Source organism: Apis laboriosa, unplaced genomic scaffold, assembly GCF_014066325.1.
Source record: "Apis laboriosa isolate Shangri-la unplaced genomic scaffold, ASM1406632v1 scaffold34_cov151, whole genome shotgun sequence".
Taxonomy (NCBI): Eukaryota; Metazoa; Arthropoda; class Insecta; order Hymenoptera; family Apidae; genus Apis; species Apis laboriosa.
Genome location: NW_025222928.1, coordinates 9,421,454 through 9,444,382, shown reverse-complemented (window position 1 = coordinate 9,444,382; position 22,929 = coordinate 9,421,454). Strand labels below are relative to the sequence as shown.

Sequence of the window (22,929 nt, the reverse complement as noted above, 5' to 3'; positions counted from 1 at the left end):
ATCCTCGGCTCTCGAGGCGAATTAAGCGTTCGGACCGAGGGGGATAACCCGCTTCTGGGTTCGGTCGAGGGGGTCGTAATCGTTGGTTCGTGAGTCGCGCGAGGTGTTGGTCATGGAACGAATCGGGCTTAAAGTGGTTGCGTCTAAAAATAATTGCTCGTTGACAGGCCGTGAAATGAATTTATTTAATTTCAGAAAGGTATAACGGAATTACACGGCAGTTGAAGGTGCGATGAAGCCTGGCCGAGCCGTGACGAGCCACTCGACGAGGATGAGAAGCGGGTGGGTGGGGGGGAGGGAGGGGAGAACGGGGGGAGAACGGGGCGTCACCGCGCTTTGGAAAACTAAGCGAGAGCGCGCGCGCAAGCTTAGTTTTCATTCTCGATCTTTCAAAGGGGGTAAGGAATCAGACGAGGAGACGTGTTAATGAAAATTCCGTTTATTTATATCCGTGCTACATGGTGATGAACGATACGGCCGTTAAAGCTATTCGCTACCATAAAAGATTTTATGTACAAAGACCACTGTGCGTCTCTTCAGAGTAGAAGGAATATACGCACGCGTATATAATACTATCGTGGTATCGTATATATTACATCTACGATCGATCTCTTCTCTTCCTTCCTCCCTTCCTTCCTCTTTTCTTCTCTTCTTTATTTTTATTACTACATTCGCTCACAATTCTTTTTATTTACAAATTTTTCTCTTTCTCCCGAGAGGAGACGTCTTCCCCTCCCCTCCCTCCCGGATAAAATGACACAAAGGAGTATCGCATTCGTTCGTAAAAGAAACACAGAGAGGCGTGCAACGTGGGGAGGGAAACGATCTCCTTCTTCCCCCAACGAAAACAAAAGGAGAGGAAAGAAAAGAGGAGGCTAATTCGTGGTAGAGTCGGCGAGAGGGATGGTCGGCTGATTTCTCTTTGGTTCGATCTCTCTCGATCGCTAATTAGGGGTGGAGGGACGGGGCCTGAGGGGTGGGGGGGTGGTCGCTGGCGGAGGATACGGAGCGTACCTGAGGGAGGCGGTCGGGGGCGAGGATCGTCGGGAGATGATGGCGACGGGCGGCTGCCAGGGCCACGGGAGGGCCGCGGGGTAGGGGAAGGGTGCCGCGGCCGGCGAGGCGGGATACGGGGACGGGGAGGACCCTGTCGCGGGCCTCGTTCCGTACAGCAGGGCCGTCGAGGGTGCCATCCACGGAGCCAACGCGTGCCCACCCGTCTCGTGCTGCTGCTGCTGCTGCTGCTGTTGGGATTGCTGTTGCTGTTGCTGCTGCTGCTGTTGGGACTGTTGTTGCTGCTGTTGTTGCTGCTGCTGCTGTTGTTGAGCGCCGAGGGCGGCTGCGGCGGCGGCTGCCGCCGCCGCCGCCGCCGCGGCAGCCGCCGCCGGGGACGACATCGCGAGATGCTCGTACAACCTGACCGGGGCTACCCCGCACCTCACCAATTGCTGCTCCATCAATTCCATCGGGTCTCTGAAAAAGCGAAAGGCGAGGAAATAATGCGAGCGAGTTGAGTTAAATCGAGTCGAACCCTCGAGTTGTAAGGGGAAAGGAAGGAAGGTGGAAGAGAAGATTTGGAGAAGAGAAGGAGGGAGCGTTAATTAAGGGGATTAATTAAGGGGACGATTGTGCGTGATCGTGACGGTGGAAGAAAAGGAGGATGGAAGAGAACGTAACGAGGGAATGAATTATCATTCGGTTGACATATTTCTTGGTTATAATTAACGCTCGATTATCCGGGACACGTTGCAACGTCATTTCCTACTTTCGCGTGATTATTACACCGGGAGTGGGAGCGGTACGGTAAACCGTGCGATTATCTACGTCGAGAGATAACTATCCACGGTGATTAAGAGTCGATTGTCCTCCTCGACGCGGGGATTATTCTCGAAATCGAAGGAGCTTCTCTCTCTCTCTCTCTCTCTCTCTCTCGCGCTCTCTGTTTCTTCGCCAACGACATCCCACCCGCGTCGATCCATCGGAGGCCGCTTCGGTAGTAGGAATCGAGGGGAAAAGAAAACCTGATACCGGCGCGTCGGATAATTCGAGCGCGGCCGAGCTCGGGACGATGATACCTCCTATCGATCATCCTCGGTTCCCCGAAAACCCACCCGAGATTCTCTCTTTCACCGCTTGGCAACCGGCGGCGGCCCGTAATTCGGGAGGAGGGCTGGTGCAGGGCGAGGTCGTAAAGTCGTCCGTCGTTGTATAACACGCGAGACGAAAACCGCGAAACGAGACGATTCCTCCACGCTGCTACCAGCGCGGACGACGAAAAGCTTCCGAATAACGTTTCCTCGAGAAACGACACGATTCCTCCACGCCGCTACGAGCGCAGGAAAGGAGCAATGTTTCTTCGAGAAACGAGATGATTTCTCGACGCTGCTACGAAAGGAGCAACGTTTCCTCGAGAAAGGTGGAGAAACGAGAGGAAAAGACGGAAGGAAGGAAGGAAGGAAGGAGGGGATGGACGAGAAACGAGAGTCCCTGTCGAAAAAAGGGGCGGATTAGGAAGGGGGGAGCAGGGGCTAATCGCCGTCCGCTCGAACGTGGCGGACCACACACGGCCGCGCCGTATGCCGCCCGTTCCTCTCTCTCTCTCTCTCTCTCTCTCTCTCTCTCTCTCTCTCTCTCTCTCTCTCTCTCTCTCTCTCTCTCTTCGTTCCATTGAAATATCGGCGTCGATACATACGCGGCCGCGATATACCACGGTTGGAGGTGACGTTGCACCTGTGTGTGCGTATATATACGCGAAGCGGAAATGACGCGGCGCGTTATCTCCACACGCGTTAACCCTGGCGTTGGCCGAGTCACGGCGCGCCTCCCGGCCTTGAATTATATCCTTAATGTTTTCATAAAGCTTCCTTATGTACAGACAATAAAAGGCCTAATTACAGTGGTTCGAGAGAGGGGGGGAGGGGGAGGGGGCCCGAGGCGAGTATCGTATCTAGCTCGTATTCGCGCTCCACCGCCCCTCTCCTCCTCCTCCTCCTCCTCCTTCTCTAATCGTTACACCGATAAATATTCCTCGTCGATCCGACGAGTCCCGCCGTTTTCCACGCGTAATGGCGCGGTTACGCTCGCAAACGTTCTAATTAGAGGCCCACCGCTTCGTGTTCTATCCTCCCCTCCCCTCTCTCCGTTAAAGTGTCCACGAATACGCCCTTCGAGCATCGCAACCCCTGTCTATAAACTATAAACTTTTTTCCTCCCCCCTCCCACGCCATCTCTCCACGTTCGAGCGAGCGAAAGACAGAGAGAGAGAGAGAGATTTTTTCCTCTCTTTCTGTTTTCCTTCTTCTTCTCGATACGGGGAAAAAAAGCGAGGGATTGTTATAAACTTTTTTTTCTCCCCCCTCTCATGCCATTTCTACACGTTCGAGCGAGCGAAAGACATAGAAACAGAGAGAGAGAGAGAGAGAGAGAGAGAGAGAGAGAGAGAGAGAGAGATTTTCCTCTCTTTCTCTTTTCCTTCTTCTTCTCGATACGGGGAAAAAAGCGAAGAATCGCTATAAACTTTTTTTCCTCCCCCCTCCATCTCTCGACGTTCGAGCGAGCGAAAGATAGAGAGAGAGAAAGAGAGAGAGGAAGGCAAATTTTTCTCTCTTTCTCTTTTTCTTCTTCTACTCGAGGAAAAAAAGTGAGGGATCGCTATAAACTTTTTTTACTGCCCCCTCTCACGCCATTTCTCGACGTTCGAGCGAGCGAGGAACAGAGAGAGAGAGAGAGAGAAAGAAAGAGAGAGAAAAGAGAAGAAAAGCGAGGGATCGCGGTGTCGAAACGAAAAGTTTCGGTCCCGTCGTCGATACGTAGAGCGCGAAACGAAAACGGTCCGCCGCGATATTAGCGAGCCGGGGGAGCCTGTTATTCTCCGCCTACCCCGAGGCTGACACAGGGCATTAGGTAAGTGGTAGATAATAATAGGTTACACCCCACAGTGATGGTCGAAGGTAGTCGGTCGATCGAGCGACGCGGCTATCGCGCGCGCATAAAAACGAAAAATCTTCCCTTTTCCCTCTGTTCGCTCTCTCTCTCTCTCTCTTTCTCACACGCACGCACGCACACGCACGCGTTGGAAATTCGAATTCCAGCGGCGAGGTGGAAAGCGAGGTGAAAAACGAGAAGAGAAGGAGAAGAATAAGAGGAGGAGGAAGAAGAAAGGGGAGAAAAGGCAGAAAGAGAGAGAGGGGAGGAGGGCGAACGTACGTTGGCGAAATACCGGGTGTAAGAAGAGGATTCGAGGAGGAGAGAAGGAGCGTTTGGAGGAGGGGGGAGGGGGAGGGGAAATAGGGAGAGAAGGAGCGAGTGTAACAGTGAAGAAATTAATAGCCATAAAATATGAATAGAAATTAGCAGGTTCGGGGTGGCGTGACGCGTTTGCTCGCTCATTTCCTTTCGGCGCGTTGAAAAACAACAAAACAACGCAAAATACGGTCGAGCCTGTAATTTACCCGGCTGCCGCCGAGCGGTCCGACGCGCGATCGAGCCGGTTCTCCGTGTGAGTCACACGGCTCACGATCCAGAAGGGTCGTCGAGCGCGCGATCCTCTATACGTGCGTACGTACGCCGAGCATACAACGCCGTGCTTTTCCATCGTTTTCCCCCTCGCATCGTATATACGCGTATACGCAAGGAGGAGGAGAAGGGAGAATGAAAATCCTTCTCTTCGTATTTTTCGTATCGTCGTATTGGAAGATCTTTTTTCCTTTTCTTTAATATCCGGAGAACGTTTCACGGGTTAAGCATCTGTGCCGGTTTGGTAATGGGCCGTGGAGGTAAGGAAAGGAGGACTTTCGAGCATCGGAGTTCAAAGTTGTCGAGAGTCGTTGAGCGAGGGTTGTTGGTGCCGATGGACGCGAGAAACCAAAGGAACCGAGCAGAAACCTCTTCTCCTTCGAGATCTTCCTCTCGCTCGAGGACGCTTCGAGAGAGAGGGAGAGAGAGGGAGAGAGAGGGAGAGAGAAAGAGAGAGAGAGAGAGAGAAAAGGAGAGCGGAGAGTTTGCCAGAGGAAAAAGAGGAGGAAGAAGAAGGCCGGAGCGGCAGCGGTAATGACAGGCCGTCCGCTCTCGAAGCTAATATAGATGAATGCCCTGCCCTCCTTGCCCTCCGGAACCGAGCGCTCCGACCAACTTTGGAATCGCTCTCTTTCTCCTCTTCTTCTCTTTTTTCTCCTTTTTCCCCCTCCGCTTTCGCCTTATCGACGAACGCGACATACGCTTCTCCCCCTCCTTCCATCGAAAAAACGGAAAACGTCTCGTCAAATTCCATGCCCAATAACGACTTTAAACTTTTAAATTCGATTCTTACGTTTCCCCGATTTTATATATATATATATATATATATATATATATCATATATATATATATATATCTATATATATCGTAATATCTTTATTTCGTTAAGAAGGATATTTCGTTATGTACGACGATGGTGGCGGCGGCGGTGTCGAGAGGGAAAGAGGAGCGAATTGGAAAAGGGGGGGAGGGATGAGCGAAAGATAGAGGACGGGCGAGGGTGAGCGAGGGTGAGCGAGAGAGGGGGCGAAAGGGCCGAAGGGGCATCTATCTATCAGCGGCGGCGTGAAGTGGGCGGGAGCATGCGCCGTATTGCCCCGTACGGCCGCTCTCTCATTAACTCTGGACGCCGCCAGAGCCGCATCCGTGCAGCCGAACACGACTGCCGTAACCGCCGTATCCACCGATCCTTCTTCTCCTCCTTTTTCTTCTCCTCTTCCCCCTCCCCCGTCCACTTTCTTTTTCCTTCCCCGCGAGCGTGTAGCGTAACTGGACCGCGAGAGCCGATCGAATGACGGGGCAAAATTTTTCGCGATCTCCGCTAGGTTAGCCAGGTGCTGATTTGAGGAGGGGAGGGACTCGAGTAGCGATTTTCAAACTGCCGTGTCATTAAAGCGTGCTCGATCTTCCCCTACTTTCGAGTTTGACGAAAAGTTTGTCCGTCGCGAGAGAATCAAATCTTTCTCTTCTTCTTCTTCTTCTTTCTCTTCTTTTTCTTCACGGTTTTGCGAAAAATTTCGAGAAACGCGGGTCGAAACACGCCCTTTCATTCTCGGAAGCGCATCCAACGCATTAGCGTTGGAGAGAAGGACTTTTCGGTCGAGAGTTGTTCTTCTTCGGACACGCCTCCGATTCGCGCGTGATTACGTGCTCGTCGGTCCCGAGCGGAACCGGAGAAAGAAACTCCGTGTATCCATTATATATATATATATATATATATATGTACATCTTTTCTTCCACTTTCTTTTCTTCTCTATTCTTTTATTATTTTTTTCTTTTTTCACACAAACTAATTTCGTCAAATTACGAAATAACGACTTTTCCTATCCGGAATCGGAATCCGGGCACTTTACACGATTTCGAGATCTTTGAATTATCTATTATCTACTATAACGGGGTTAAACGAAAAAAAAAAAAAAAAGAAAATTATTTAATCGAGCGCGTTCGACACGCGAAGGTAGAAGAAAAAGAAGAAGAAGGCAAGCAGGTGTTGTTGGCAGACGGCACGGTGCGACTTTATCGATTCCACCTAAGTGGTAGTAAGCAAGTGAGCAAGTAAGTTACGCTTACGCGCGTAACGTATTCGCGCGAAACTTCGAGCGAAACGAGGCGAATAATCGAAACGAAGGACGGATCGATGATTCGTGAGCGAATTCGAAAGCGTGCGCGATGAATAGAGAGGGGGAGGAGGGAGCGAGAGGGCGAGGGAATTGCGATTAATCGAGATGATGGTTCGTTCACCAACGAACGTAACGTCCGATAACGCGGAGACGGCGTTACCATCTGCCAAGATTAATGGTAAACGCGAGTTATCGCAACTCTTTTACTTTGTCGCTTTGTATATAGGCGGCGATAATCCTTTTACACGATGGAAAAAAAATAAGTAAATAAATAAAGAAAAAAAGAAAAAAAAGAAAAAAAAGAAAAAGTTCTTTTCTGTCACGCGTGTATATCCGCGTAAACGCTCGGAATGGAGAGAGCGAGGTGGCAGGTGCATCGTCATTCGCGTAGATAGATGATCGCGGATAACTCGGAATCGAGCGTCCACGCGTGCAATGCTTGTTCACGAGATCAAACGCGCCTCTCTCTCTTTCTCTTTCTTTCTCTCCCTCCTCTTCGACGTTTAGCGTCGTACGTATAAATTTCCACTTTTAACGAAAGAGAGAGAGAGAGAGAGAGACAGAAAGAGAGAGAGAGATCTAAGAGATCGGTCGATAATTCGGCCGGCACGATGATTAAGGTGGCGACGTTATAATGGCGCGTAATGATCGCTTCGCTCGCCACCTCGGTGCACGAAATACGCGGCGAAACCAATCGATCCACCGGCGTTGGATCGCCCGTACGGGGTTACGTAAGTAGTACCTAGTAGCGAGTTTCTTCTCTATCGCGTAATATACGGGATATATAAAGTACGATATACCTACCGATCGAAATCCGTCAGCCTGGACGAGTCTCGAAAACCTTTGGCGAACGGGTTACTGTCGATCTTCAACTTGGTTATCTGGAACGGTACGATCGGTAAATCGCGCTTGATCCATTTATTTTTCTCTCGGTCTCGTTCTCGCCCGACTCGAGGGCGCATGCGCGCGTGCGCGTGCACTCACCAATTGATTCTGGTAGGCAGTCACCGCGGTGAAAATCGCCTCGGGGAATACGAACGTCTTGTGCTCCTCCTTCTGAAGCTCGGTTATGCGAAGATTGTTGTCGTCCGTTTGTCGACACCGTACTAAATGTATCCTCGGTTGATATCTGTGCATCGAGTTGAGAACGATCTGAAAGAAGAAAAAGAAAAATTCCATCCATTTCACGATCGATATCGAGACACGCGGAATACAATGGTTCGAAATAAAATAATTTTCGCAACAGGTTAGGACCATCCCGTCTCTGTTGTTTTGTTTTCGCGTGCCGTTTAGAGAAGTTTAACGTGGCAAGCGACCTAGGACGGAATCGAGACGAGTCCGCGCGTATCGATTTCCCGTCTCGAACGAAACAAGTTTCTCGCGTAATGGTGAATATATATCTGCGAAACGCTCTAGATGTATATCGCGCGACTCTCGTTCGAATTTTCCACTTACGTGGACGCGTAATACGCGATCGGCTTATACCTTTCGCGTATACGTTTCGATCGATAAACTCTCTCGTATTTTGCTTCTTCGTCCCAACCAAGCGGGGACGCGTCGTTAACATCGCGATTCTTATTAGCGAGGAGAGAATAATCGTGGAAAATATATCTCGTATCGCGTATTTATCTACGGTTGGTATCGCGCGCTCGGAGAAAGGAAGAAACTCCTCCTCCATCGAAGAATTAAGCAAATGCGATCTACGTTTCTGCGGACAACTCTATTATTCTGAATCGCGTGCGATTTATAATATCGTTTTTTTTTCACGATATACGGATAAACCGTCGGTCGAGAACGCTTTCAACGGTTCCTTCTCTCTTTCATACATATATTCACGAAGAAAATGGAAATTCGATATATCAACGATTTCTTTATATAGTAGTGTTTTTTTTTTTTTTTTTACGATTACGCAACACTCGATATATAAATTTTTCACGATTCACGCATGCAAGGACAAATGTCAAATAGGAGGAGGGAGGGAAACGTCTCGTCGATATCGCGATTCGGTTCCGTCCTTCGAGGAGGTTTGCTCGATTGTTCTCGACCAGGCGGAGAGGGGAAGGAAAAAATGAAAAGGTCTCGAATTTAATTCGAGTCCGGATAACGAGTCCGGATGCGAGCCGTAGGTTTCCAAGCGGGGCAACTTTATGCCTGTATACGATTATAGGTGTCTGGGATCCCGGGGTGCCCCTATCCGTTTTCTCCGCGCCGTTGGATAGTGGGACACCCCACTGCAACCTGTCAGAACTCCAATTTGCTCAACTCCGTTCCCTCGAGTTCGTGGATCCGCCACCGAGCCTGCTACGGATCCTTCTTTAAAAACCATAATATCTATTTCCGTGATTATTTCCACCGATCCGTTATCGCTTTATTATCCGTCGCTAATCGACATCGGATTTTTTTTTCTTTTTTTTTTTTTTTTTTTTTTTTCGTTCCATTCGATCGTCAATCTCTCCCGTATCGTTTCGATTCCACTTCTCCTACTACCGTCACGGGGTTGAGAAACTCGATATCCCCCTCGACTTTCGATCGAAAAATCGTTCGTTCGTCTCGATCGATCTCGTTTTGATTTTTCGAAGGGTGCGTTTATACATTTTCCCCTCTCTCTCTTTCTCTCGTTCGCGCAGGAATGTTTGAGAAGGAAAAAGCGTCAAAAGAGGACGGGAGGACGAAGAATTCGATCGAGTCGAAGAAAAGGTCCTTCGAGAGAAGAAAAGGAAAAGGGAAGGCGTTGGGAAAGAGAGAGAGAGAGAGAGAGAGAGAGAGAGAGAGAGAGAGAGAGAGAGAGAGAGAAAGCAAAACAGAGAGATCGTGGACAAGCGTAAAAACTCGATCTCTCGTTGTGTGTCGCGGTCGTCCCAAAAAGCGTCGTCGTTCCAACGTTTGAAACGGTTGGAAACTGTCGGTGTACCGTTTCGTTGGTAATTTAGAAGGAAAGGAGAGAAACGTACGTGTTTGGGGAAGAGTCGGGGAGGGGGGAGGCGCGGGTCCCGCAGGTATCGGTTGGACGCGGGAGCTGTGGTGGTCGCAGGTGGATGCTTGCTTTTGGACCACCGTGTAGTAGCCAACACGCAGGCGGGGGTCTTATAATATCGCGTCATACGAAACGATGAAATAGTGGCCGTAGCGAAGGAATGTTCCCTACCACTTGAGTCGTCGAGTTGAGTTGACTGGCGTTGCGTGGCTCTCCCAGCTCTCCCGCTCGCCACGACTGCTTTTAACCGGTGTGTCTGTTCCTCGACACTCGCCAGCCTAGCCTTTTTTCCTTCTCTCCTTCTCTCTCTCACTCTATCTCTCTCTCTCTTCCTCCCTCTTTCTTTCCTTCCTTCCTTCCTTTACCCCGCGCTTCTATCCTTTCCTTCGCACTTCCTCTCTCTCTACCGTGTTTTACGCGCCATATACCTTTCTCGGATACATATATATATATATATATATATATATATATATATTATGTACATATACACACTGAGCTCGGTGCTTAAAAACGCATCTCGAGAGAGTTGGTAAGCAAACGAGTAAGCGAGTAAGTAGAGTAGCAGTTCAAAGGAGGGAACTACGAAGCGTAATAGCTTCCGAATAATTCGAATGCGAAGGATGGGCGGTGAAAAGTTGTTGGTGGAAGAGAGAAAAAGAGAGAAAGGAAAAAAGTCGCGGATATCGCGATATCGCGAGATAAAGATCGAAACGGGACGGGAAGATTTCGAAGGAAAACGTTGGAGGGGGAAGAGAAGTGAGAGAGAGAGAGAGAGATCGAAAAGGTGGTGGTGAACGGACCAAGCGTGGGCTACTCGTGATCATCATGACAAAAGCTTCGGGCAAACATCCATTCAATTTATTAGCTTATAGGCATGCCGTTCGTGCCTACTATACGCACCACCTACGACAGACACCACCACCAACCGCCTATAATGCTCGTAACATTACGACCAGTCCGCGAGTGGATCCTCGTTTGCTTCTCGCCTCCTATCCCGTGGAATCTACCGCGTTTTTTCTTTCTTTCTTTCTTTCTTTCCTTCTTTTTTCTCCCCCTCCTTCTCCCCCCTCTACCCGCGACTACTACTCTCTTTTCACCGCACGGCCTATACTTTTTGTGCGCGACGCTAACGATACCGGTATTTACGGCGATGCGACGATTATTTCCCGCTCGAAAAGAAAGAAAGAAAGAAAGAAAGAAAGATTTTCTCGAAGGAAGAAAAGAAAGAGAAAAGAAAGATTTCCTTCCTTTCCTTTCTTCCTTGCTTCCTCTCCTCGTTTCCTCTCGAGGAATATTATTATCACAGTTTTACAGGCTGGCGAACGATCGACGACGAAAACGGTTGAGACGTCGATGATAACGCCACGCCCACGACGCGATTCCCGATTTTACGAGGCCATTTTCGGATCGCGCGCGCGCGCTCGCGTCCGAAATCTCGCGCCAACGTCAAATCGTTATTCGGTATTCCTCCTGCATGCGAGAAACGACACCAACGGCACATCTCTCTCTCTCTCTCTTTCTCTCTTTCTCGTCTCCGCCGACGTGTGAATTTACCGATAAATAAGAGAAACGGGATATATCTCCGAGTCGAGTGGATGGAAATCGTCGTTGGGTGGACGACGCGATATCGGCGCGGCGGCGAACACGGATTTGCCTCCCATTCTCCCTCCCCCTCCCTTCCCCCCTCCCAATGTGGGGGGCTTTCGAGCAAGAGAGAGAGAGAGAGAGAGAGAGAAGGCGAGCACCGAGGCCGTCCGTTCGAATTTCACAGTCGTAAAAACGCGTTGGTCGGCGTTGGCTCGACGAGCGAGCGAGCGAGCGAGCAAGCGAGAGAGCGAGAGAGAGAAACAGAGAGGCGGATTGTTCTCCCGTGGTCTGGAGGTGATCGATATTCGACGCCGGCACGCCGCAACACAGGGTTTACGACCGATCGAGCCGCGAAAATTTTCTTACCTGGCCGTGCTTGTCCATGTCGTTGTTGGTCAATTTCACCTTCTCGAACGAGACCACCTGCTTTCGTAGCTGGTCCCCCGTGAACGGGGAGTCGGGGTGGACGTAGAGGCGGGGGGGTGCCGGTGGATCCGCTTTCCCGGCGACCAGCCAACAGCTTCGGTGATACGCGTAACGGTATCGTTTGTTGTCCACCGGGACTATGTCCATCAACACCGCGTACCTCCCTTCCGACTTCAATCCGTTGAACGACACCCGGCAAGTGGGGAACATTCGCCTGGAAAAAAAAGGAAAAGAAGAAAAAAAAAAGAAAAGAAGAGAAACGGGAGAAATGATGCGATTTTCTTTCTCTTGATGGCTCTCCTCGGCTCTCCCCGGCTCTCCCCGGCTCTTCCCGGCTCTCCGCGAGGGAGCGCGATCGAATCGGCGAAAAAACGCCAAGTAAGTTAGCCGCGAGTCGATCGATCGCGAATTTGCTCGCGAATCGAATCGGCGAGAAAAAAGTAAAAGGGGGAAATTCCACGTTTCCTTCGTAACCTAACTCTCGTTAGCAGGCAAGCGTAGCAGTGGTGGTAGAAATGGGAAATCGCGGGTAAACGCGAGGAAAATGCGAGGACGGGCGCAAACGTGGAGAAACCGTCGCGTGGAGAACGAGAATCGTCGTCGAAGAAAAAGAGGAGCGGAGAAGGAGGAGGAGAAGGAGTGACTCGCGATCCGCGAAAAAAGCGAAGCGTGCAAAAAAAGGGTGAGCAAAAAAAGTAACGCGTTCGAGCGCGAGACGAGCGCTTCTTAACCACAGTTTCGATTTCTCTTTCGATCCAAAGGATCCACCCACCCGACCACCCATCCAACCATCCGAACCGATCCTTCCACCGAACCACCCACCCACCCCACCCACCCGGTCCATCTTTTCTCCTTCGAGCGAACCACCACCTCGCCGCGTTTCGTCGTCCGCGGGCAACGGAGAAGAGGAAGGTGCGAGGAAGCGGCGCACCACCACCTTCGGACAGATGTGCGCGCTCGTGAACGCGGACGGACGACGGCCTAGGAGCTGCGTGTCCTACGAGCCCTTCGCAACCACCGCCCTCCATTGAGGACGTTCGAGGACCGTTCCACGCCCCTTCTCCCCTTACCAACGCCGTTTTCTTCCCCTTTCCTCGACGACCGCGGAGATGGGCTCCCCGCCGCGATTCGCCGCCGATCGGATCCTCGAGTGCCCGGGCCCGTGCAATCCCAAGAACAAGGTGTGCCGCCGCACGTGCGTCCAAAACATGATAACCATCCTCGAGGACCTGCCCCCCTGCATCCGATCGAGGCTCCGCCAAGAGGATCTGCTGTCCATGTTCGCCAAGGATCAAGATTACGACCAAACGTGCGCGGGGAATCTGGGGAATCCGTCGTCCCAGATGGTGGCGACCTGCGAGGGGAAGCCTTGCGTCGCCACCAAGCGATCCGTGTCGGAGAGGTCGTCCGCGTCGACCGACGTCGACGAGCGATCGGAGGAGGTGGTGAGCAAGGTGGAGGACGAGGGGACCCAGACGATCGAGGAGAAGAGGGTGCAGACCGAGCAGACCATCCGCCAGATCACCTCGCAATTTTGCGCGATCGCATCCGAGACGAAAACGTTCACCCAACAGACCAAGGACGCGGCGATCCTCGTCCAAACGACGGGCACACGTGGCTTTCAAGCGTTTCAAACGGCGTCCGAGGCGACGGCGGGCATAGAGCTGGGGATAAGAGGTGGGCTATTGGAAGGAATAACGGAAGAAGCAGGAGAGGCAAGAGGAGAAGGAGGAGGGATAATGGAAGGAATAACAGGAAGAGGAGGAGCGTTAATAGGAGGAATAACGGGAGGAAGAGGAGCAACGGGAGGAGGAGAAGAAGCAGCAGCAGGAGGAGAAGGAGGAAGAGCCTCGTGCTCGTGTTCTTTCGCGAGGGCTATCATTTATTCCGGTTTGCTCGTTACGCTCGCGATCTTTGCCAAGCAGAGACCGATGTGCGAGATCATTCTCTCCATGCAAATTTGCGGACTTATCGCTATTTTGAGCTGGAAATTTTTCGGCACCGTGATGCCGTGAACAGGGGGAGGGAGGGAAAGAAGAAATGAAAACAGAAACGCGCGACAAACGTCGCCTTCTTCCATCCGAAGAGGGGGGAAGAAGAGATCTCTCCTCGAGCTCTCGTCGTCGTTCCGACAAAACCGCAAACGGCCGCAACACCGATTCGACCACCACCACTACCGATCGACCTCCCTCCTCTCCGCTCTACATCCTTACGCGCGCATTAATATATATATATATATATTATTCGTTTCTTAGCTCGAAAATGCGAGATCTCGTTAAAAAGAAGTCTTGGTTGTTTCGCATTTCGGGAAGGTGTGTGTGTGTGTGTGTGTGTGTGTGTGTGTATATATATATATATATATATATAGAGATAGAGAGAAAAATTAAGCGAGGAGAAGAAGAAAAATACGCCATCGTGCCGTCGTTCGAATCGCGAGAGAATGAAACGAATGGAGGAGGGAGGGGGAAGTCGTTTCGACCCTCCACTTCGTTCACCTCTGGAATGGGAATACGACGCATCAGGAAATACGACTATTAAATATCCCGAATAGTAAGTCAATTGGGTGTTTCTCCCCTTCGTCCCTTCCCCTCGATCTATTTTCTCAACCACCACCCAAGCCGCCTGCTTAAATTGCGATCGCCGTCTAATTCGTCCATCTACGCGTGGATCGAATCCACACGCGAGAAAAGAAAAAAAAATTCCTTTCCTCTCTTTCTCTCTCCCCCTCCACCCCGATCCGTCTCCCGCACCGCGCGTATTTCCCTGTCAAATTAGGCAGAAACAAACAAGCCCTCTCTCTCTCCACGGGCCGTGGCTAACGAGGCCATAATCGCAGGAACACCTCGACCCCAAACCACCCCAACAACCTCGAAACGCGCGCGTATACGTGCGCGTTAGACACGCATACTACGTACGCGTCCGACTGGTCTGTCGTGGTTCGTGTTCAGGGGTGAGGGAGGGAGAGAAAGAGAGAAAGACAGATAGATAGAGAGAGAAAGAGAGAGAGAAGCCATCAGCCCCGAGGACAGAACCACCGATGGAAGGGCTGCTGCTGCTGCTGCTGTTGCTGGTGCTGGTGCTGCTGCTACAAATGGATTACGGAAGCGGTGGATATTATAGCGATCCGAAAGGCCGTTCGAGTTACTTAAACGTTTGCCGAGCTAACGACTTTCCAACACCCGCCAGGTGTTGTCTCCGTTATAATTATGTCGCGTCGCGCTCTTCCCCTCCTTCTTTCCAGTGTGTATATATATATATATATATATCTCGATCGAGTATTTCGACAATTAAGCGCCGCAGTTTTTTCTCTCTTTTTTGTTCGCCAACGAGGCGGAGACTCGTTTTTTCTCGCGTCTCTTCTCTTTCCCGTTTCGTTCGTTCGTTAGTTCGTTCGTTCGTCGTCGTCGTCGTTCTCGTCGCAGTGTTTCGCGATCCGTGCACGTTCACCCTACCTACCTACCTACCGGTCAGAGCCACGCGTGAGCGTATATAACGTAGGTTGCTGCCACCTTGATGAAGGGTTCGCGTGACGAGTACCCTCTCTATCCGCCTGTATCCTGTCTCGCTCTCCTGCTCGACCCGCTCGTCCACACCTCCTATTCCGCAGTCCACCGCTTACCTACTTAAACTTTGAAAAATATACGCTCCTGCGTGAATCCTTCCTTTCTTTCCTTCGAATTATTATCGTTCGAACGGTTATCGAACGAAACCACGAGAAGAGAGAGAGAGAGAGAGAGAGAGAGAGAGAAGCTAGAGAGAAGCTGGGTGCCAACGTGGGAAAAAAGGAGACCTCGTCGAGTCCTCCGAGGAAGAGTATATACATATATATATATATACATATATATACATATATATACATATATATACACGGCGTTGGCACCCCGTAGGGCCACAACAATTCCACCTGATTGGTCCGAATTCCGTATTGTCACTCGAGAAGGAGAAAGAGAGAGAGAGAGAGACAGAGAGTGACGTTTTCGTTCGGCTGGGATTTCGTGCCAAGTTTCTCGCGCTAACGACGCTATTCTCGTGCATCGCTTCGCAACTTTCTTCCACCGTATATATCGATCGTGGCCCGAAAGAAAGAAAGTTGTCCCCTCCCCGATTCTTCTCGTTTCCAAATATCGCCCATTCTCTCCGTCTCCGGTCAACGTAGACCCGACCCGTTAACCACGCGTGTTGTTAACGGGTATACAGGAGGAGGCGCGTCATCACGCGAACGCGTCACTCCTCTCTCTCTCTCTCTCTCGACGTAATTTCGTGGTCACGCGTCCTTAGAGCGCGCCAGCTGCTTTATTAGCATATTGCTTGCTACGAGAAAAGTAAACGGCGAAGGTGAGAACCGCGAAGGCGAGGGAGAAACGGTCCAGTCGGACATCCGTCGGATAGTGGACGCTCGACGCTTTTCCGTTTTCCTATCTTCGGGAGGATAATAGAGAGGGGGGGAGGAGGAGGAGGGTGTTGCGTATTTACCTGCCGGTTTTCGTGATGATCATCTCGGTGCCGAGATCGTTGAACTTGTCCCACAACTCCTTGGTCTCGAGGTGGCACTCAACGTCCCGAAGCTCGTCCGAGTTGCAACTGGTCCTCAACCGATGCGCCCTCCTCTCGTCCGAGTTGCCGTCCTGTTGGCACTTGGCCGCCGCCGCCGCCGCCGCCGCCGCGTTGGCCGCGGCCGAAACCGCGTCGTGGATCGGCCCCTCGTCCACGCTGCTGCACTCCTCCACGTCCACGTCCACCTCCTCGTCCTCCTCCTGGGTCGATTTCTCCGTTCCCTCGCTCTCCCCCTCGCAGTTGTCCACCTCGTCGTCGCCGAGTAACGCCTCGTCCGTCACCACGGTCGCCGTCGCAACGATGTTCACCGGCGATGCCCTCGTCGATGTCCCTCCTGAAAATATCCATCCATTTCTTTCTTCGTCGTCGTCGTCGTCGTCCTACTTCTCGTTCTCGTTTTCGTCGCTTTTGTGTCGAAAAAAAATTTTTCTACCCCAGTTTCCTTTACCCGGATTAACATTTCGCAGACGCAACGACAAAAATAAATACGTTGGTTGGTATTAAAAAAAAAAAAGTTGCTGTGTATAAAAAGGGGGATCGTGTTCGAACCGTGTCGATTCGAAGCGAGATGAAGCGAAACGATAGGGGAGAGGCGAGCGGGGGGAGGGGGGGGAGGGAGGGGGTAATTAATCGAAGCGAACGAGCGAGCGAGCGAGCGAGCATCTGCCGCGAAGGTGGCGCCTAATTAAACCGTCAGATTTCAAGAAAGCCGATCCACCGCGGCTACAGTGTACACAATGTTAATTGCACCCGTCACGATACCGATCTGTTAATTTGTACTATTCCCCGCGAACAATGCGTCTTCCGGCCGCGTATCTCAAATTGGATCCGCGAGTGATACCCGTGCGCGTTTACGCGCACACGTGTCGCCAACGAGGAACAGAGGGGGAAAAAAAAAGAAGGAAAGAAAGAAGGAAAGAAAAGAGAAAAAATTACTGGTCGAGAAAGTTATCGCGCTTCGCACCTCTCCCTCTCTCTTTTCAAACGCCGTAATATCTCCGATTCTCTTCCACGTTCGTCGAGAGAAGAACGCGTTTCGATTAAATCGCGTCACGATTCGCGTAACGGAACTTTCGAACTTCAAGATTTTAGCCGGATATATTCTTTGCCTTTCTTGGTCGGTCGGTCGGTCGGTTGGTTGGAAAATAGAGAAAGATGTTGCGAGCGAGAGAGAGAGAGAGAGAGAGAGAGAGAGAGAGAGAGAGAGAGAGAGAGAGAGAGAGACCCTTTAACCCTCGATTATCGTTTTAAAGGTATTTTCGGGTATCGTTTCCGATTCACGCGTTCAAAGTCGTAGGAACGAATGTTTCCCCGGCCGAGCGCGTGCCCAAACCGGTTTTTCGTCAAATTTTCGACGACGTATTTGACAGATATAGCGTTCGGCCAATTACTTTCCCTCCTCGTCCCTCTCGTCATTCCTTCATCTCCTCTCTTCGTTCGACGAACGCTCGAACGAGACAGAGAGAAAAAAATGGAATCGCGATCGAGGGATCGAATCGAAACGGAAAGGAAGGAATTTCGGGGAAAGCGATAAACGAGTGGATGAGAAAGAGGAAGAGCAAAAGGGGGGAGCGAAGCGCGTTAAAAAGGAAGGTGAGCGCATCGCGTGCGTTTCTTACCGGTTGCGTGCATCATCGCATCTGCGTGCATGTACGCACTCACGCGGCCACTTGTCGCGCACGCATACACCCTGCTCCCTCTCTCTCTCTCTCTTTATCTCTGTCTTTCTTCGACGAGTAACAATAATTCGAAACGAGAGAGAGAGAGAGAGGAGGAGAAAGGAGAGGAATCGCATCTGCGCGAATTTCCTTATTGAGCCGAAGTCTCAAAAACTTTGGGTTTTCGCGAAAGGAAGCAAAAGTTTCGCCTCGATCGTCGTAAAATTAACACCTCGAGCGGGCGCGTGTTGCGTGCTCCCAACACTTTCCACGACGTTCTCTCACGACACCGCACGTATTCGCGGTTTTCATCTCCGATCCCTCTCTCTCTCTCTCTCTCTTTCTCTGTTTATTCATCGACAAAGAGAATATCAACGGTGAATCGTCCGAATAAAGGCGTCGCGTAATGGTCGGGTATCGAACGGATGCGATATTAACTAGCGGCTACGTTCCATAAAAACATGTTTGTACATGTACGTGTATGTGTACGTTAATTAACGTTGTATAACGCGTTGTACACGCGACGCGTTACGCCCTTGTTATACGCGCAACCTTGGAAGAAGAAGAAGAAAAAGAAGAAGAGGAAGGTAGAAATGGTCGGGCGGGAAGAGAGGAGAGGAGCGGTGCGCGGCGCTACCGGAAGCTTTCCGGACAACGGAAGGAGTTTAAAAACCGAGAGGGGGCCAAGAGCGTGAGCCGAGAGGTGGTCCCCCACGTTCCACGATCTTAAGGCAAGAAGAAATATGACCGAGCTACTGACGTCAGCTTCCTTTTGCCACGACCGACGCTCGACCACCCAGAATCCTGTCACCACCCGGCCGTTCGAAGGATGTCGTTCGAACGGGAAAGGATCGACGGAACGAGGCGAATAACGATCGCGTTACACGAGTTGACGCGCTTCCTTCTAGATTCTCGAGTGGGTAGGTAGGTAGGTAGGTAGGTAGGTTAGGTAGGTTAGGTAGGTAGGTTAGGTAGGTAGATAGGTAGGTAGGTAGGTAGGTAGGTAGGTAAGCAGGCAGTATACCGCTAAACCGAGAAATACAAAAGAGAGAGATCAGCCGGACGAGATAACCGGAACGTCGAATCGAACACGAACTTGGATGGAGATTCGACCGGCATTACCGGGCATTAACGTTTATCGTCCGGCGAAATTTCATTATTAAGTCGTTCCGAGTCCTTTGGGCTAGACCTCGAAGCGACGCGCTACACGCTACACAGGTTCACCACCACAATCGATTTCGCGTTCCCGTTTTTACATACCGCTCGTTTATTTTAACATCGGCCGCGGTTATTAATGCTAATTTTTCTCTTTCTCTCTTTCTCTCTTTCTCTCGTCTGCACGTCCATTTATTCGGTGGCATTGCGCGTGTAATATTTCGCGAAACGATGATTACGGATGTATAGGAAACAGAGAAGGAGGGGGTGTCCTATGAATCTAATCGCGCTTCGTATTTAATGTTTTTCCACCTCGCCCACTCTCTACGTGGCAAAACTTGTTCCTGGGAACGATTAAGAATCTCTAGATTGCCACGGGAGCTGTAATGGCGTCGTTAACGGTGCTAATGTGATTACCGGCTGAAAGCACCGGACGAGAGAGAGAGATCCCTGCCGCAAAAACAGGAGCAATTTACGTTTCCCTTAGTAGAAAAATCCTTCGTCCGCCCATCTTTTTTCTTTTTTTCCTCTCCCTTTTTCTTCCCTCCCCTCCTCTTCCTCTTCTCTACGAAATTAACGCCGCGATCCCGCGCTCCATCTCTCGGCCTCCTTCCCTTTCTCTTCTTCGATCCCTCGCGATCCTTCTTTCAATTCTTCGAGGAAATTTTAAGGAAATCGGTCAACGTCACGGCTGGCCAACAACGGATGGCCATCCACTCGTTCACGTTCTCGTCCCCCTCGTCGTTAATTCTCGCGCGAACAGGTAAAATTTATACGCGCGCGCGCGCGCGCGCGCACTTGATCCGTTGGCAACAATTAACGTCGCCTCTTATTTTCTGCTCGGCACGGCTCCCATCTCGAACGGTTAATTATCATCGTCCGACCATCGTCGGCCAAATGTCTCTTTCCGATCCTAGCCGACTACTAGGCATCTATTTTCGTGCGCGTATAAGCTCGGATAGATCACGCGGAAAGATGATCGTAATTAAACGGGAGGGAAGCCAGTCAACGCCTCGGCTAATGGATTCGAAGTGACGCTTCGTTGAAAACGACGCGGCAAGGAAGGAAAAAAAAAAAAAAAAAAATGTTTTATCATTATCAACGGGGAAGGGCAGGGACGAGGTTTGTCGAGCGTTACACCGTACCGACGCGCGCGCGTTCCATAAGAATACGCTTGAATATTCCTATCGAACGATAATATCGCGCTTCCGTTCTCCGACTCTTTATATCCTACTCGCTTGTTATATCGTTTATCCTGATTTTTTTTCCCCTTCCTCTTCGAGTTTCGTATTCGCGTTCGTTCGTTTCTTTTTTGGCATCCGCGACCGCGATCGATGCCGTCGGACAGTCGGTACAAACCGTTTCGCTTCGATCACTCGCCTTTACGATCGCTCATCCGATATCCAATTCATCCTATCTTCCAAGAGGATATCCTTCCTCTATGGGTGGTATTCAAGAGGTTACGAAGAGGAGAGAAAAGTGAAAAAAAAAGTGAACGCAAAGGTGAAGACTTTTATCGAGGAAAGACGACGATTTCAATTCGTTTCCATTTCGCGTTGATCTTCGAAGAAATGCTCGTCGTTTTTACGCTGCGTCATTTCCGATGTTTGTTTTGATGGTTGATGGACGAGGGGAAGGAAAGGGAGGAGGAAAGAGGGGGAAAGGGGGAGGAAGAGTCGCGCAAAAAAAAAGGGGAGAAAAATGGTGGATCAACTCACGGTGATCGAGATTCGAATTGGCGACGAACGCTTTGCCGGTTGGACATTCGAAGCTGGTATTAGCGGTAGCGGCGGCGTTGCCAATGCCCTGCAGGTGGTAATGCCCGAAGGACGGACCCCTGGGCGCCATGATGGCCGCGATGCTGAAGTCCGTCGCTTTTCCCCTTTCCCCTTTCGTAGGCATCCCTTCTCACCACCGACGACACACTTTGATTCCCTCGATTTTTCCCTCGCTCTTTCCCTCCTTTTTTTCTTCTCTTTCCACACGGTTCTCTTCCTTCCGCTCCTTTTTCTCTTCTTCTTCGCCTCCTCACTTTACCTTAGCTCTCTCTCCTTCCTTCCTTCCTTCCTTTCTTCCCTCCCTCCTTCCCTCCCACCCACCCTCCCTCCCACCTCCCTCCTCCCACCGTCCCTCTCTCCCTTTTTCCCACTCCCTCTTTCTTTCTCTCGTCTTCTTCTTCTCCCTATCCTCCGTTCTTCTCCACCAATGTGCCAGATCACTTCGTTTGTCGTTCGCCGTCCGTTCTTCGAATCACAATTCTCTCACTCGCGACTAAACTAGTAACTACTAGTAAGCAGGTGAATGAAATAGCGTGAAGAAGGTAAGTGACGAACGTGGCGATCAACGACCGGCCATCGTATCGTATCGTATCGTATCGTATCGTGCCGTGCCACCGTATTATTACGCGCCGTATTATTCCATCCGACTCGGTGGAGAAACGAGATTGAGAAACGAGAACGAGAGCGGTACACGATCGCCGCGACGAGAGTTAAAAAGCTTATTAGGGACGAGAATCGGCGACGAGGAGCGACGCGGAACGAAACGCGTCTGCGCTGCTCGACTTCCCGGACTCCACTGGGCCACCGCTCCTCCTCCCACGCGCACCGCTCGCCCCACCAACCGAGCCACGGCAACGCCGCTCGGCCCTGGCCGCTCCCCAAGCCTCGATAACGACAACCGAGCTCGGCCCTGTGCATTCGACAGAGAAGGAAAACGCCTCGATTCCACCCTATTGGGCGTTGCCTTTCCAACCTTTCTCGTCCCCCGAGCGATCGAGGAATCGAGCGCTGATCACGTGACGGCATCGAGCCGAGGAAACGAAGGCGGCGCGCAACGTTACAAGCCACGCCCCCCGTTAACCACCGACACGACCACCGCTCCAACCTTCGACCATCGCTACCACCGACGATGTCGACGACGACGACGACGGCGGCGACGACGACGACGACGACGACGAAGACGACGAAGACGACGAAGACGTGGACGTGGACGTGGACGTGGACGAGGACAACGACGACATCACCACCACTACCACGATCACGAAGCACGGTGGTCGGCGCAACGACGAAAGAGAGATCGATCGACCCCTCGTGCACCGGATGGCCGCCGTTTCTCTACGTATCTACGTATGTACCATCGCTGTACGTACATTGGCGTAGCATCGTCCGCCTCTCTTTTGTCTTTCATTTCCTAATCGTTTCGTCGCTCGATTCTCTCTCTTTTTTTTCTTTTTTGCTTTTTCCTCTCGATTTTCAACGAGTAAATTGTACGGACGTGTAATTAGTTCGGGGAACGCGATACGAGGATCGACCGCGTATCCAGGACGCGTCGCCAGGAGGAGGATTCGTTTCGCGTGTAAAATTTGAAATTTTGAAGGTTTTTTTTTTTCCCCATTCTCCCAAAGTTTCGTCGCGATTACGCCAGTGACGTCGGCTCGAACGTCGCGATACCGCTAATAGAAGCGTATTCCGATCGATCACTTTCCAGCTACAGCATTGCATTCGTTTTTTACATTCGATTCCGAAGAAATTTTTAACCCGTACGTACGCCTCTCGTTCGTTTTATCGTCAACTTCAATTTTTCACCGACACCTTATCGTCTTTCTGCTCCCTTATCGCTCGTTCCCATAAAATCGCTTGGAAGTCTCAAAATACGCGGAGAAAAGGAGGTGGTATAATATACGTTTCTTTCTTCCAAATCTTTATACGCTTATACATACGTGTGTATATATATATATATATATATATATATATATATATAGAAACATATACATATATATAGAAAAATCTCGCGAAAACTGTTTCGTATCCTCGGAGATTTCGAGAAACAAAGGTATCGAACGTACCTTTTTATTCCAACTCTGGATCGAAAATAAAGATATTTTCCTATACGATAGAAACGAGTGACGAATGAATTATTATGTTACGTTTCCCGCAAAAGT

General features: G+C 50.7%; 1 protein-coding gene across 1 annotated transcript; it reads right to left on the bottom strand.

Annotated features, from left to right (window-relative positions):
• Nucleotides 1-487: 487 nt before the first annotated feature.
• On the bottom strand, nucleotides 488-20,962 carry LOC122714802 (T-box transcription factor TBX20-like). The gene is made up of 6 exons (XM_043936481.1): nucleotides 20,708-20,962; nucleotides 16,096-16,510; nucleotides 11,563-11,836; nucleotides 7,620-7,787; nucleotides 7,440-7,516; nucleotides 488-1,473 (listed from the first exon to the last, which is right to left on the bottom strand). Exons 1-6 carry the CDS (start codon nucleotides 20,889-20,891, stop codon nucleotides 945-947), a joined length of 1,647 nt encoding a protein of 548 aa, XP_043792416.1. The 5' UTR covers nucleotides 20,892-20,962; the 3' UTR covers nucleotides 488-944.
• Between the last annotated feature and the right edge of the window lie 1,967 nt (nucleotides 20,963-22,929).